The sequence below is a fragment of the Motacilla alba genome, chromosome 21 (assembly GCF_015832195.1).
Source record: "Motacilla alba alba isolate MOTALB_02 chromosome 21, Motacilla_alba_V1.0_pri, whole genome shotgun sequence".
Classification (NCBI taxonomy): domain Eukaryota; kingdom Metazoa; phylum Chordata; class Aves; order Passeriformes; family Motacillidae; genus Motacilla; species Motacilla alba.
Genome location: NC_052036.1, coordinates 5,705,663 through 5,719,747, shown reverse-complemented (window position 1 = coordinate 5,719,747; position 14,085 = coordinate 5,705,663). Strand labels below are relative to the sequence as shown.

Genomic DNA, 14,085 nt, shown 5'->3' with positions numbered 1-14,085 from the left:
AGGCCACACAAATCCACTTCTAAGTCTTCACTTGTGATTATTCTGCAGTTTTTAGGAGAGGCACATAATGAAGACAAATTCCCTGGGCTGGATGGATAGAGCAAGTTTTGTGGGAGATGGGCGAGAAAAACAAGATGGGAAATAAAACTCAGTGTGCTGAGGCAACAAGCCACAAGGAGAAGAAGCTTAACCCCAGTCTCCCTACAAAACTGAGACACAGAGCAGTGAAGCACTGGCAGGGATGGATCCAGTAATTTTCTCCTGGAGGTCAGGCATTCTCTTAGCCTGTTACCTGCTGATGAATCGGGCTCACCAGCTCCCAAACCTGCTGAGAGCTGGCAATTTGGGAGCAGGCAGTTATTCCGCCTCGGTGATCCTAACGAGCTGAGCTGCTCACCAGGCAGAAGAAAAGAGTCACAAAGCATGAGGCTGACGGATGGGGAAGGAGCAGGAGGGAATTAGCGATGCCAGAGGCCACGAGAATGAGCAAAGAAAGGAGAAAAATAGGTTAAGGCAGGAAAGAAGCAAGGGAAAACAAATACAAGCATGCACGAAGCTCTCCCCTTGCAGAGGGCCGCGGGAATGCCTTCCAGCAAGGCCACAGGAGTTGGGAGTTAGTCACAAATCATTCCTAAGCTTAACAGCTCTACTACAGCAATACTCCACAATGTCTTACAGACCAGCTTCGGCGGGTAACCTTTGGTAGAGCTCCTTCACCTCCTCGTGCTTGATCTTGCCTCTGGCCACGCTTTGTTTGCGCATCTCGGCCATTTCGTTGCACCACTCCTCGAACTTGCAGTTATCCCGCTCTACCAGCTCCTGCAGGAAAGCTGGGAAAGAAAAAAAAACAGGAATTGAAGGGAAAATGCCAGCTATGTTAATTACTATGGGTTATCTGGGGACAGCAAACCTAAAAATTCCCTCCCGCAGCCTTGCTGGGCGAGGTCTTTCCCCAAGCCAAGCACGTGGACGTTGCTCTCTCTGATCCTGACGGTTGCAGATGATTAAATGCAAAGTTTTGCACCCAAGAAAATAATTTACTTGGGGTTGGTTGCAATGTTAAGTGCAGCTCCTCTGTCCTTCCTCATCATTCCCGGGGGAAACAAAAGCTTTTCATTCACCCTCTGCATACACCCAAAGCCTGCCACGACCTGCGATCCAGCATGCTGCAAACCCAAGGGCAAAGAGCCCTCAGGAGATGGGAGATTAGCCAGGGCAGATCAACAGAAAGGTGAAGGAAATGGGGATTTTTGCTGCCACTGATGGAAAAACCCCAAACAAACCAAACATCAGCAGGGAAAAAAGAAGATAAACCACTTCCCTCAGAGGGCTGGTGCAAGGGAGCAGTGGGGGAAGCTCTGCTTATCTGAGGCCTTTTCCTATTTAGAATTATTCTGAAGCGCTAAAATATCTGCAAAAAGGTTAATTCTTGACCAAAATATCCACCTTGGGAGAATATCCAGCATTACAAAATAACCAGCCTGACCTCCTTGAGATCAGAGCCAAGTTACGTCTCTCCACTGTCCCGGAAAAGCCGCTTTTTAACAGCATCAAAGCAAAATGCCTCAAATTTACAGTTCCATGAAACCTCCCCACAACCGCAGAGCTCGACTGCTGCCCTTCACTCCCTGTTCCCTGGCAGGATTCCACGGGAAACAAAGGCAACCGCGGGGCTGCGCAGGAATTTGGAGCTGGGTGGGGAGGTTTTTGTTGAGTTATTGTTTTGGGCAGAGGGGTAGGAGGAAAGGGAGAGCAAGAAAGCTCAGGAAACAGGCTGAAAATACAGATCCAGGCAGGAATTAGTGCTAATTCCTGAAGTTTTATGTCTTGGAGGGTGTGTTTTAAACAGGGGGGGCTTGGGAAAGGTTTGGGGTGTTATTAGGGGAGAATAAGGTGTATGATTTACTCCCTCTGCAGAGATCCAAAGGGACCTGCCACCTCTGCTGTCCCCACTCCACAGAAAATGAGGGAAGGGGGAACACACCTCAGCACCAGGGGCCTAATTAGTATTTCTAATCAAGGAGCAGCAGAACAGGAAGCATGAAACGCACAGGCAAAGCCACAGGGAGTTCTGGTACCTCCGTAATTCTAAAGCACAACACGAAGGCACTTGGCCCAAATTCCCACTGGGGGCTCGGAGCCTCTTTATTTTCGTGTCATTTACTCCTGATGTGGCAAAGCTGAAGCAGTCACAGAGGGAACCTGACATCTGTCAGGATTATTCACCTCCTCGTGCGTTGCTGATGACATTTAACCACACTGCTCTCCTGCACCCTTGGGATCCAAGCAGGATGGCAGTGGTGAATCCCAGCGGGATGATCTCCTCCTGACCCCTTCCCAGCTTGACCAGCTGGGGAAGAAAGCAATGTCTGAGTGGGCACATGGGAGGGACTGGCAGTTTAATGCTAATTAAGTGCTGGGAAAACCCAGAGGTTTCACTGGTCAAGACACCAAGGTGCCAGACAGCACCTCTGGGGCTCATGGCAAACAGTCAAAAATCATGGCATCCTGCAGTGGGTTGGGAGGGACCTTGAAGATCATTTTTTTTCACCCAGGGACACCTTCCACTATCCCCAGTTGCTTCAAGCCCCAATGTCCAGCCTGACCTTGGACACTTCCAGGGATCCAGGGGCAGCCACAGCTCCTCTGGGCACCCTGTGCCAGGGCCTGCCCACCCTCACAGCCAGAAATTCCTTCCCAATATCCCATCTGACCCTGCCCTCTGGCAGTGGGAAGCCGTTCCCTCTTGTCCTGGCATTTCATCTCTTGTCCCAGTTCCCTCTCCAGCTCTCCTGGAGCCCCTTTAGGCACTGTAAGTGGCTCTAAGATCTCCCAGCCTGCAACCACAGCAGAGGGGCTCCAGGAACTTCCTAGCCCTAAATGGGCCTTCAAGCAAAATTCTGCCTCCTGGCCTACCTGGAGCATTAAGGGACTCACCTGGCACCTGGATAGTGAGGGATGGACAAGCAGGACCCCAGGGACTCACCTGGCATCTGGATAGTGAGGGGTGGAAAAGCAGGACCCCAGGGACTCACCTGGCATCTGGATAGTGAGGGATGGACAAGCAGGACCCCAGGACTCACCTGGTACCTGGACAGTGAGGGGTGGCTGAGCAGGACCCCAGGGGCTCACCTGGCACCTGGACTGTGAGGGATGGACAAACAGGACCCCAGGACTCACCTGGCACCTGGACAGTGAGGGGTGGAAAAGCAAGACCCCAGGACTCACCTGGACTGTGAGGGATGGACAAACAGGACCCCAGGGACTCACCTGGCACCTGGATAGTGAGGGATGGACAAACAGGACCCCAGGACTCACCTGGCACCTGGACTGTGAGGGATGGACAAACAGGACCCCAGGACTCACCTGGTACCTGGACAGTGAGGGGTGGAAAAGCAGGACCCCAGGGACTCACCTGGCACCTGGACTGTGAGGGATGGACAAACAGGACCCCAGGACTCACCTGGCACCTGGACAGTGAGGGGTGGAAAAGCAAGACCCCAGGACTCACCTGGACTGTGAGGGATGGACAAACAGGACCCCAGGACTCACCTGGTACCTGGACAGTGAGGGGTGGAAAAGCAGGACCCCAGGACTCACCTGGCACCTGGACAGTGAGGGATGGACAAACAGGACCCCAGGACTCACCTGGCACCTGGACAGTGAGGGATGGACAAACAGGACCCCAGGACTCACCTGGCACCTGGACAGTGAGGGATTTCTCGCGGGCCTGCAGCCTGTACACCAGCATGTAGGCGTTGCGGGAGCAGTGCGTGCCCTTCCCGCACTTGGGCTTACGGGTCTGGGATTTCGATGGCTCTGCTGTGGGAACAAAAGGCACAACCTCAGCAACACACCAGCTCCTTCCCTGATCCTCTATTAAGGGGGTGAGTTTGCCACCCAGCCAGCTTCCCTGTGCCAGGCCTCTGTGCCAAGCACTGGGCTTGGCACAACTCAAAATTGTATCCCAAAGAAAGCCCCAAATCTCTCCAGCCTTTCTGGGTAAATCAAAGGCACTAAATTTAGGAGCCTGTTCTGAACCTCCCTTCTCAAGAGCCTTTCTTCTCTCCCCAGTGGAACTTCTCTGAGCCAAAAGCCACTCTTGGAAAAACATCCTTTCTCCCTTTTGCCTCTTGTTCTGCTGTCCTGACTCCAAAGAAAAGAATCAAATCCTCAGGGAAGAAAATCGTATTTACAGGTGATGGTGGATATGAAAAAAACAGAGCAAAGCTTTAAGGAAGCCAAGAGCCATGGAAAGGGGTGTTTTTGAGCAGCTGCTGGGGGATGTAAAGTTGTGTTGCAAGAGCTGCTGTTTCCAGATGGATTCTCAGGCAAGGAAAACACTTATCTACAGCTGCAGCTTCAAAAACCAAACCGTTTAAAGTAAAGAAAAAATTAAAGGAACAACATTCCATAAATTGAACTCTAAGTGGGTCGTTGAATTATTAAGTTTATCTCCCCCAAATTCTGAAAAAATTCAAGTGCATTTTCCCCCACACCATGCAGGGGACTTCCCAGATTCTATTTATTTGCATTTTATCCAAGAATTTTCAGAATTGTTCCCATCTGCACGGCCAAGACTCTCCCCCCCACAGACCTTCAGTTTATGTTACTGACCTTCTCCTGCTGTTACATGTATTTGTAACAAAGAAAGGCCTCAGTTTTGCCTGGAACAGGCAAATTACATCAAAACTTGATACAAATATTGAGCTTGCAGCTTAAAGAGGCTCCTAAACACACTTTACTGCTATTCTCCAAACAGCCTTGAATTGAAATACGAGAAATAAGAGCATTTACTTGCAGTTAAGCATGAAACTTTATAAAATCGAGGTCACAGCAGTTGACTTGCATCTCATCTGCTGCACTGGGAGAGTGGGGAGGGTGAACACAGAGGCTGAGCTGCCCTCGGTGCCGCTCAGGGCTCAGTTTCCCCGTGCACCGCTAGATGTCCGGCCAGCTCCAGCCTGGGCCGGCAGCGAGCGGAGGGAGCCAAGGGGAATGGGACAGAGCTGCTGCCACGGGCAGGAACAGGGACTCACTAGGGCTGGGAAAGCCCTCCGAGATGATCAAAGCCAGCCATTAACCCAGCACTGCCAGGCCCACCACTAAACCATGTCCCCAGGTGCCATCTTCACACACTTTTCGAACACCTCCGTGGATGGTGACTCTGCCACTGCCCTGCACAGCCTCCTCCAACGCTGACTACACCTTCCATGGAAGATTTTTCCCAATGTCCAACCTAAACCTCCCCTGGCACAGCCTGAGGCTGCTCCCTCTCCTCCTGTCCCTGTTCCCTGGGAGCAGAGCCTGACCCCCCTGGCTGTCCCCTCCTGGCAGGAGCTGTGCAGATCCACAAGGGCCCCCCTGAGCTTCCTCTTCTCCTCTTCTCCAGGCTGAGCCCCTTTGCAGCTCCCTCAGCTGTTCCTCAGAAGTTCTCCAGACTCTTTTCCTTGGGCTCCAGACCCTTCCTCAGCTCCACTGCCCATCTCTGGACACCTTCCAGCACCTCAAGAAGCATCGTGCAGGTGAGAACAAGGAAATGGGAGAAGGCTGATGCTCCATTACACTAAACCAAGGGAGCACTTAAATCTGCAGGGTTTTTTTCCTCTAAAGATGCCTTAAAGAAAAACAACATTCCATAAATTCTAACCACAGCACAGCATCCTGGTGGGTAACAATTCCTGGGAATGGACTGCTTGCACTGCAAGTGAATTTCTTCATAATTTCCCTGGTTTTCCCTGCTGTGAGCACCTGCACTGCAGAACACTGAGCCACTATGAAACCATTTCAGCTCCAAACGAGCTGCTCTTATTTATTGACTGCAGAGTAAGAAATCCTCAGCCCAAGCTTTCCAAGAAATCTCCAAGAAATCCAGTCCAGGAACACAGTGATATGGGCAGCACGTGATGAGCCAGTAAAACACCAAGGAAAAATCTCAGAGTAAAGAGGCAGTTTTAGCTTCCAAGTTGTTATTTGGATCAAAATCTTTTTTACTGCCTCCAAGTGAAACACCTCAGTGGAAATGAACCACAATGTGTTAAGGAAACTGAAAGCATTCCCCTTATCTGTTCCAAGGAAGCGGCACCCGCCTGTTGCTCCCTGATAGGAACCTGCTGCCCGTGATATCAACTTCTTATCTGCCATGTGGCAGCCAGAGAAACACTAGAGCAGCTGATCGTGAGGTGTAAACACTCACACGGGGCTGCAACGAAGCAAATCTGGCTGCAATCAGCAGGATTGCTGTTTCCCAGGTTCCTGGGAGCCGTGACAGCCCGTTCTAGGGAGGAGCAGGAGGCTGCATCTGGGGACGCCCGTGGTTGTGGTAGAAAGAGTTATTTTAAAAGGGCACTCACAACTGAAAGGTTTTACCTAGATCTTCCTCAATTCCCAGCTGCAGTTTCTTCCCCTCCATCTTCTCGATGTCCTCGTCGTTGAACTTGTACCACTCGCCCGTCTGCGGGTCCTTCACGTGGGCGATGTAGTGGCCCGAGTAGGCACTTACTCCACGGTGTATGAGCACGGCGCTCAGCTCGTACACGTACACCCCGTCTGCAAGGCAAGCAGCACTTACACACAGCTCTGCAGCCAACAGCACTCATCCTTCCTGTCCTAAAACCTCGTGTTTTCACCAGGCACCAAAGCCTGCACTTGAACTCACAGCGCTCCAGGACACTGCTACCAGGGTTGTGACTTAAGAACAAGGACGTTGCTTGAAATACAGGCTTCAAACTACTCTGGACAGAATTTTCAATCAAAAAGAAGATTCAGAGGAATCCCAGAATGGTTTGGGTTGGAAGGGATTTTAAAGCCCATCTTGCTCCACCTCTCTGCCATGGGCAGGGACATTTTCCACTATCCCAGGCTGCTCCAAGCCCCGTCCAACTGGCCTTGGAACTTCCAGGCATCCAGGGGCAGCCACAGCTTCTGTGGGCAGCCTGTGCATCATCACCCCCACAGAGAGGAATTTCCTCCTAAAAAGAATTAGAAGAGATCTGCCAAGAGGCAACAGGCAAAGATAACAAAAAACTGCCCCAAACTCACTTTTTTGCTCCATGAAAGGCTCCATGTCCAGCAGCTCTGAGAAGCCAATGTAGGTGTTCAGCTTCTTCTTGTGGCCAGTTTGTCTGTGCAGAGGCAAAGCTGTGGCTCAGGGCACAGCAACAACAGCTCCCACCCCAAAACACCTCCCCTGAACCCCCCTGAGAGGCTCAGACACCTCAAATTAAAGCAGGAGGAGCAGGGTACTGACTTCCCCAACGGCTCCCAGGGTGTTCCCACTCACCTGTCAAACACAAAGCGCATGAGCTGCAGGTTGAGGGTGCAGGGCAGGCTCAGCAGCCGGATCTTCCTCGTGGCGTTTTGCTTGCTCTGACAAGTCTCACAAAAATAACGATTGTCCCCTTCTAATTTTTCCTCCTGAGTGTGGAGAGGCAGAGGGAAAGGTCTTGAGAACATGTCAGCACTGAAAAGTCAATTGAGCTATTTAACAGCTGGAGAATGAGAAGCACCAAAGTTATTTTAACTATTTAAGTCTCTTCTCAGCTGCTGCCCAAATTTTCCTGAGTTAAAGACACACTAATGACTGCACTTTACAGCATGGCCATAGCAGGCTGCTTTCACTTTAAGGCAATTTTTAGACTGAATCAAGCTCCATTCCAAGTTCTCAGGTCTCTTACTCTTGCTCCTCGCTTGGCTGAGTTGGTTTATACCAAAGAAAATCATTAAATCACCCGTTTTACGAGTTCACATGGACCAGTTAATGCAAAGCCACATTTCAGCCTGGAAACTACAACCCTGTGCTCAGCCACCCAAAATCACCCTGCAGGAGTCACTCACTGCCCAAGCAGATCCAAGAGCAGGGTTAGGCCAGAGGAAAATTCCAACCCCCCTAAAAACGTCACAGGGTTGTTTTGCGTGAAGGAGGAGCAGACAAATGTCAAGTTCTCCAATTCAGGAATTTAATCTGCGCACCCAAAACAGTTTTTTTTTCATAGCAGACCTCCCAGGCAGAGCAACTGGTTTGCTGAGTGCACCAGCAAGCAAGGAGCTCAAGGAAGGAGTTCAGGTCAGTTCTGTCCTGAACAGTTTGAGTGGAATCCACACCTCAGTGTGCCAGAGCTGAACTTCATATCCAGACAAATTTTCAAGCTGAATTGAGGGCACTTGCAGCTGTTCCTGCAGCTATTCCCGGCGCTCCCTGGTACTTCTGAGAGCACATTTTTCAGCAGGGAATGTCTCCTGTTGCTATGCAGACGAGCACTGACACAGAAAACATGGAAAGCAGCCCTTCTCCCAGTGCTATCCATGACAAAGCAGGCAGAGACTTTCCCCTAACTTTCCTGGCAAAGTATTTTAACTAAAAATGCAACTTTCAAGTGCTTTTTAAAGCCGTAACAGGAGCATGTGATATCATGGAGCTATTCCTTGCTCCATGCCTCAATCCTCATTTTTTGGGTCTGCAGAAAAAAGCATTTTCACTTGCATGCATCTCCCTGAGCCAAGGCAGTGGCTTCACTCCGACACCAACCTCGAAGGCTGTGAATTGGAGGAAGGAACTGAAATTCCTTGCTAAAAATAGCAGGACTCCAACCCCAACGAGCTCATACCTTGAGGAATTCTGTTATACAGTCTGTCAACTGCTTGTGTCCTTGGATGTTTAACTCCAGCTCGTAAAATTTAGACACCAGTTTAGATTCTCTGCCACACTGGTTGCAGCTGGGATGGGAAAGAAGACAAAAATATATCTGAGGACAGGTCAGGGCTCACGCATTGGGGCTCCCAAGTCTTTAGTAAAATATTCCCTGAATAAAACCAGGAGAAAAACTGAACTCAGGGCTAAGGAGATTCACACCTCCACACCATAAAAACTCCAGGAGAAGGTTTAAACATCTTAACAGCACCTAGCACGACCTGTCACAACTTGCATGTACCATTTAATATTATTTTTAAGGTGAAACTCCCAGCTCTGAGAACACAGGAATGAAAATGCAACACCCAGGATGCTGTTTTCTGGCTGCAGGACCTGCCACTCCATTAACTCACTTCCAGGTCTAGTTGGTAAATTCTCATTAAAGGAGTAAAAGCAGCTGGAGAACTGTCACAGCAACACCACACACACAGGAACACGAAAGGAAAAGGTAAATATTTCCCAGAAAGTGTTTCTGTTACAGCTTAACTGCCTGCTCTGGCTGCTAAGAGGGATCTTCCCCTCCTAAATCCTTCTAAAAATTTAAATATTTACAGAAAGGGTCTTCCCAAAATTATTACTTACACCGTGACATAGGCATACTCTCCACAGAACTGCTTTTGCACAATGTTCCGGACATCTGGGTTTTTCTGTTTGGACAAAGTATCTTCCAGCAGAGACATGAACAGCTTGGAAAACTCCTGGGCATCCTGAAAGAGAAAACCAAGTTCATTAACAATCCACCACAGCACAATCCCAACCCTGTCACTAATTCACCGCTAATTACCCCGAGCCCTCCACACAGGCTGCGCCGAGGCTCCGTGCACGGCATGGAAAATAAAGACCAGGCAGGAGAACTAAGGAAAACAGAGGAATTTGGCTAAAAGCAGCATGAGGCCCTCGGTGTGGGAGCACAGCAGGAGCTGCCCTGGCTCCCTGCCAGGCCTGCCGGGGGCTTTGACTTCTGCCCTGCTCCTCCCAGGATTCTGGAAGGGATAAAAACCCTCCCGTGGAGCTTTCGAGCCCCTTGATCCTCCTTTTTGCAGCTGTTCCTGCTCAGATCAGAGGTGAGAAGAGAGATAAAAACACCCCAAAAATGAGAAGCTGCCCTAAGGGTGATCCCAGCGATGCTCCAGAGCTTCCCCACACCCAGCTCAGAGCCCTTCTCTCCTGCCCTGGTTCTTCTCTTCCACAAACAAACAGGTTTTGGCCTCTCTCAGCTGCCCTTTGGTGCCCCTGGTCAGCTTCCTTCCTCTCCTGACCCTCCCAAGGAAACATTTGCAAGTGCTCTGCTCTTGCTCCAAAACCTCCCATTACCTCTCCAAGTGCATTTCCAAGCCCTGCCTCTCTCCCAGGCTCTCTCCAGCTGCAGCCCCACAGGGCCCTGCAGCACTCACCTCCCACGTGCTGCCCTGGGATCCTGGCTGGCTCCTGGTGATCCACCTCCCCCCGAGCATCTCCTCACCCTTGGGAGAGCCCTCTCACCACCCAACCCCCCGGGGGGGAGCAGCCCATGGAGCACCTGCAGAAGGACCCTCACTGCAGCCCTGGCTCCCACCCGGCCCCATCCCAGCACTCCCTTGGCTCCTCCTGATCTTCTGCACTCATCACTTCCTAGCCTCATTCCATCGCTCCCTGGGCTCCTCCCTGTACCCCGTACTCATCCCATTGTTCCATGTCCTGATCCCATCGCTCCCAGGGCTCCTCCTGATCTCCCTGTCTCCATCCCACTGCCCCTGGGCTCCTCCTTATCTCTGCATCATCATCCCATTGTTCCATGTCCCAGTCCCATCACTCCCAGGGCTCCTCGTTGTCTCCCGTTCTCTTCCTGATCTCCCTGGCCCCATCCCATCACTCCACATTCTCACTCCCTCACTCCCTGGACTCCTCCTGATCTCCTTGGCCTCATTCCATTGTTCCTTAGCCCCATCCCATCATTCCCTGGGTTCCTCCTATCTCCCTGTCCTCATCCCATTCCTCCTTGGGACCCTCCTGATCTCTCTCTCTCCATCCCATCGTTCCCTGTTCTCCTCCTGGTCTCCCCATCCCTTTCACATCACTCCTTGCACTCATCTCCCTGGCCTCATCACTCCCTGGGCACTCCTGACGTCCTGCTGCCCTCGTGTTCCCCTCTGCACTCTGGCAGGGGCCTGCAGCCCCACCTCCCCCTTCATGTTTGCAGCCAGAAGCCAGACCCAGCTGGGAGCTGCCCAGTGACCACCCAAGGATGATTCCCAGCTCCTGGAAGTGCCAGGAATCCCCTCCACACACCTGCTGCTGCCCCGTGTCCAGCCCCAGCGCCTTGACGAAGCCCGAGGGGTCGATGTAGCGCCGCTTGCTGTTCTGCAGCAGAGCAAACAGGTACTGCAGGTGCTCACAGATGGTCTGGGGCTCGTAGTCTGGGAAAAACACAAGGCACAGCAGGAATTCAGGGCGAGAAGGGATTGCCCCAAGTGTTTCACAACCACTAAAAGTGATGGCCTTGGAAGGGAAGGTAGCGAGTTGTCAGGAAAACTGAAGCGGATCGTGTAGGTGATGATAGCACATCCCAGCACAAAGCCAAACAGAGAATGATTTGGGTCGGAAAAAGCCCTTAGGATCATCGAGTCCAACTGTAAATATTTACATTCTGCAACTTTCAGACAGGAGGGTGGAGCCAGGCTCTGCTCCCAGGGAACAAGGACAGGATGAGAGGAAATGACCTTGAGTTGCACCAGGAGAGGTCCAGGTAGGATATTAGGGAAAACTCCTCCATGGAAAGGGTAGTCAGGCACTGGAACAGGCTGCTCAGGGCAGTGGAGGAGCCACCATCCCTGGAAGTGCCCAAAAACTGTCTGGATGTGGCACCCGGGTAGATGGGCTAATGGTGGGCTTGGCAGTGCTGAGGGAATGGCTGGACTGATAATCTTGGAGGAGTTTTCCAGCCTTAGGGATTCCATGATTCCATCCTGCAGAGCCCAGCACGAGCTGTGTGTGAAGGGTTTACACAGCATGCACCAACTACCCCAAAAACAGCTTCTTATTTACCCCAGAAGGTGAAACATATTTACAACCACCATGAAACAGCGGCAGAGGCTGTGCTGACCCAGAGCCTCCCGGGGGAAAGCACCCAAGAGCAGAAAAGACTGGGAGCCTTAATCCTGTGTGGGGCCCAAATTTCAGCCCTGCCACGGGGTAAGTGCAGCCCTGCAACAGCACAGACCAGCCCTGACCCACATGTTCCACCCCCAGCACCACCACTAGGCTGCCTTGGGAAGCAAGGCCAAACCAAACCATCATTTTCAGCCAGCTCAGACCACCCTGATCTAGGACATCACCTGGATTAATGTCGGTCCATTCCCAAAATCCAGATGAATGCTCCAAACCAACAGTGCAGCGACAGCACACACGGCTGGAGCTTCCCCCATGAATCCTCCTGATCCACCTAATGCCAAGGTGGGGTTTTAGAGGAGGGCACAGACCCCTGTGTGCCACGCACCTGTGTCCTTGGGAACGCCGTCCCCGCAGGCGCTGGGGCACAGGTAGAGCGCCTGCCGCAGCTCCAGGTTCAGGAACCACATCTGCAGGAAGGTGTTGACGTAGCACGTGGCGCCGAGGTTCGTCAGGCCCACGAAGGCGTTCTGGGGGGCAGAGAAAGGGCCAGCTCAGGTCACCTGCCCCGGTCCCCAGCGCGGCCCTGGCCCCCGGGGGGTCGGGTACCTTCTTGCGGCGCTCGCAGTTGGGGTCGTCGATGTTGTGGAAGCTGTTCTCATCGATCTCGCCCAGCCACGCGTGCTCCCCGATGCCCACCAGGCAGTTGGGGTTCCCCCGGCAGTTCCTCCTGGGGAGCCAGACCCCAGCTGTCACCCCCATGTCCCCTGGGGGCTGGCAGGGTGACAGTGGGGGATACGGGGAAGCATGGAATGTTGAATGGGATGAGACATGGAGCAACCCCCAACCCCACCTACCCCAAAACCAGTGGTCATGGGTGAGGAAGGAGGTGGAGAACCAGAGGGGTTTTTGGGTAAAAAAAGGGGATCCCAGGACCAAGGGGATCTGCGATATCTGGGAAGCCAGGCAGGGACAGGGCTTGCCCCAACTTCAGGGTGAGTGCTGTACATCCAGGCAAGGAGATGGGTTCCCTTCAGCCCACAGGGATCCCCTATAAATGGGGAGCTAGGCATAGAGGGGTCCCTAAAACCCTGGGGTGGGACTAGCTCCTTACATCTGAGAAGCCAGGCAAGAACAGAGGTTCCCTACAACCCCGGGGTTATCCTAAAAATGGGGAGGGACAAGAAAGGAGAGGGGCTCCCCACCACCACACAGGGGTTCCCCTATATCTGAAGAGCCCAGCAACAAGGGTCCCCACAACACCAGGGTGGAGCCGTGTATCTGGTGAGCCAGGTTGGGAGGAGGGTCCCCCACCACCCCAGGGGAGTTCCCCTACATCAGAGGAGCCAGCGAAGGAGAGGGGTTCCCCACAGCCCGGGGAGGGTCGATCCCTTGCGTGTGAGCAGAGAGGGACAGAGGTTCCCCACCAGCCAAAGAAGTCCCCGGCATGTGGGGAGCCACACAAGGACACACAAGGTGCGGAGGGCCCAGCCCCGGGGAACGGGGTCGCCCAGAAGGGAACACGGGGGAGCCTCCACCGACCCCGCGGGACCTGGGCAGGGGCGGGGAACGCCCCGCGCCTCATGGCGGGAGGGAACAGGGGTCGGAGGGGTTCGGTGCCCGGCCCGGCCCCGCGGTACCGGCAGGCGCCGCGCTGGCAGGGCTCCAGCCGGACGCGATAGGCCGCCTCGATGTGCTCCTGCGCCACCGCCTCGGGCGGCACCGTCTCGGTCCAGCGCCACGCCGCCTTCTCCAGCTGCAGCCGCGGCGCCATCGCTCCCGCCGGCGCCCCGGGGCTGCCGCGGCCCGGCGCGGTCCCGGTCCCGCTCCTGGTCCCGCTCCTCGCCCGCTCCCGGCCCGGGCCCGATCCCGGTCCCGCCCGGCCCCTCCCGCCGCCGTCAGGGCCGGTGACGCCACGAGCGCGACGCGGTGACGGCGCGAGGCGGTGACGTTGGCGGGCCGCGACGCGTGGGGTTGGAGGCGGGGCTTCCGCCACAGGGGCGTGGCTTTGGGAGCGCCATGCACAGGCTCGTGCCTGCCGGGGCGGGGCTTGAGCCGTAGGGGGCGTGGTTTATATGAGAACCCGGGGGTGTGGCCTGGGCTCCATGGGGGCGGGGCTCGCGTGCCATGGGGCGCCACTGGTGTGGAGTGGGCGGGGTCTGTGCCCAGGTGGGCGGGGCCTGTGGCGCGGGCCGCGCTGGGTCCCCCCGCCCCCCCCCCCCGCCATCCACACCGGGCCCCCAGAGCCCCCCAGAGCCCCCCAGAGCCCCCAGCCCTGCACCCCCCCAGACCCCATGCACCCCTGTTCT

General features: G+C 53.9%; 2 protein-coding genes across 6 annotated transcripts in view; one reads left to right on the top strand and one right to left on the bottom strand.

Moving 5' to 3' along the window:
* Window positions 1-13,725, bottom strand: part of USP48 (ubiquitin specific peptidase 48) — a 31,857-nt gene extending 18,132 nt beyond the window's left edge. For 3 of the 5 annotated variants that reach the window (XR_005259559.1, XM_038159526.1, XM_038159528.1), the window contains exons 1-11: window positions 13,417-13,724; window positions 12,386-12,506; window positions 12,165-12,306; window positions 10,958-11,085; window positions 9,272-9,396; window positions 8,607-8,715; window positions 7,283-7,416; window positions 7,042-7,124; window positions 6,370-6,549; window positions 3,697-3,822; window positions 681-830 (exon numbers count right to left, since the gene is read on the bottom strand). Coding sequence is in view for 3 of the 5 variants with exons in the window: in XM_038159526.1 (XP_038015454.1) it covers window positions 681-830; window positions 3,697-3,822; window positions 6,370-6,549; window positions 7,042-7,124; window positions 7,283-7,416; window positions 8,607-8,715; window positions 9,272-9,396; window positions 10,958-11,085; window positions 12,165-12,306; window positions 12,386-12,506; window positions 13,417-13,550 (1,432 nt within the window). In the remaining 2 variants the exon portion in view is untranslated. Of the gene's footprint in view, window positions 1-680; window positions 831-3,696; window positions 3,823-6,369; window positions 6,550-7,041; window positions 7,125-7,282; window positions 7,417-8,606; window positions 8,716-9,271; window positions 9,397-9,473; window positions 9,671-10,957; window positions 11,086-12,164; window positions 12,307-12,385; window positions 12,507-13,416 lie in introns of those variants that run through there. The other 2 variants (XR_005259558.1, XM_038159529.1) reach the window with 2 other exon arrangements.
* Window positions 9,789-10,949, top strand: LOC119710470 (leucine-rich repeat extensin-like protein 5). Its single transcript, XM_038159537.1, has 2 exons — window positions 9,789-10,321; window positions 10,383-10,949. Exons 1-2 carry the CDS (start codon window positions 9,814-9,816, stop codon window positions 10,901-10,903), a joined length of 1,029 nt encoding a protein of 342 aa, XP_038015465.1. The 5' UTR covers window positions 9,789-9,813; the 3' UTR covers window positions 10,904-10,949.
* Window positions 13,726-14,085: the final 360 nt, after the last annotated feature.

Excerpts from the sequence above, each read along its gene's own strand:
- LOC119710470 (XM_038159537.1), top strand. The coding sequence starts at position 9,814 with ATGCTCCAGAGCTTCCCCACACCCAGCTCAGAGCCCTTCTCTCCTGCC. Across the intron at positions 10,322-10,382 it reads TAGCCTCATTCCATCGCTCC|CAGGGCTCCTCCTGATCTCC; the intron begins CTGGGCTCCTCC and ends TCCCATCGCTCC.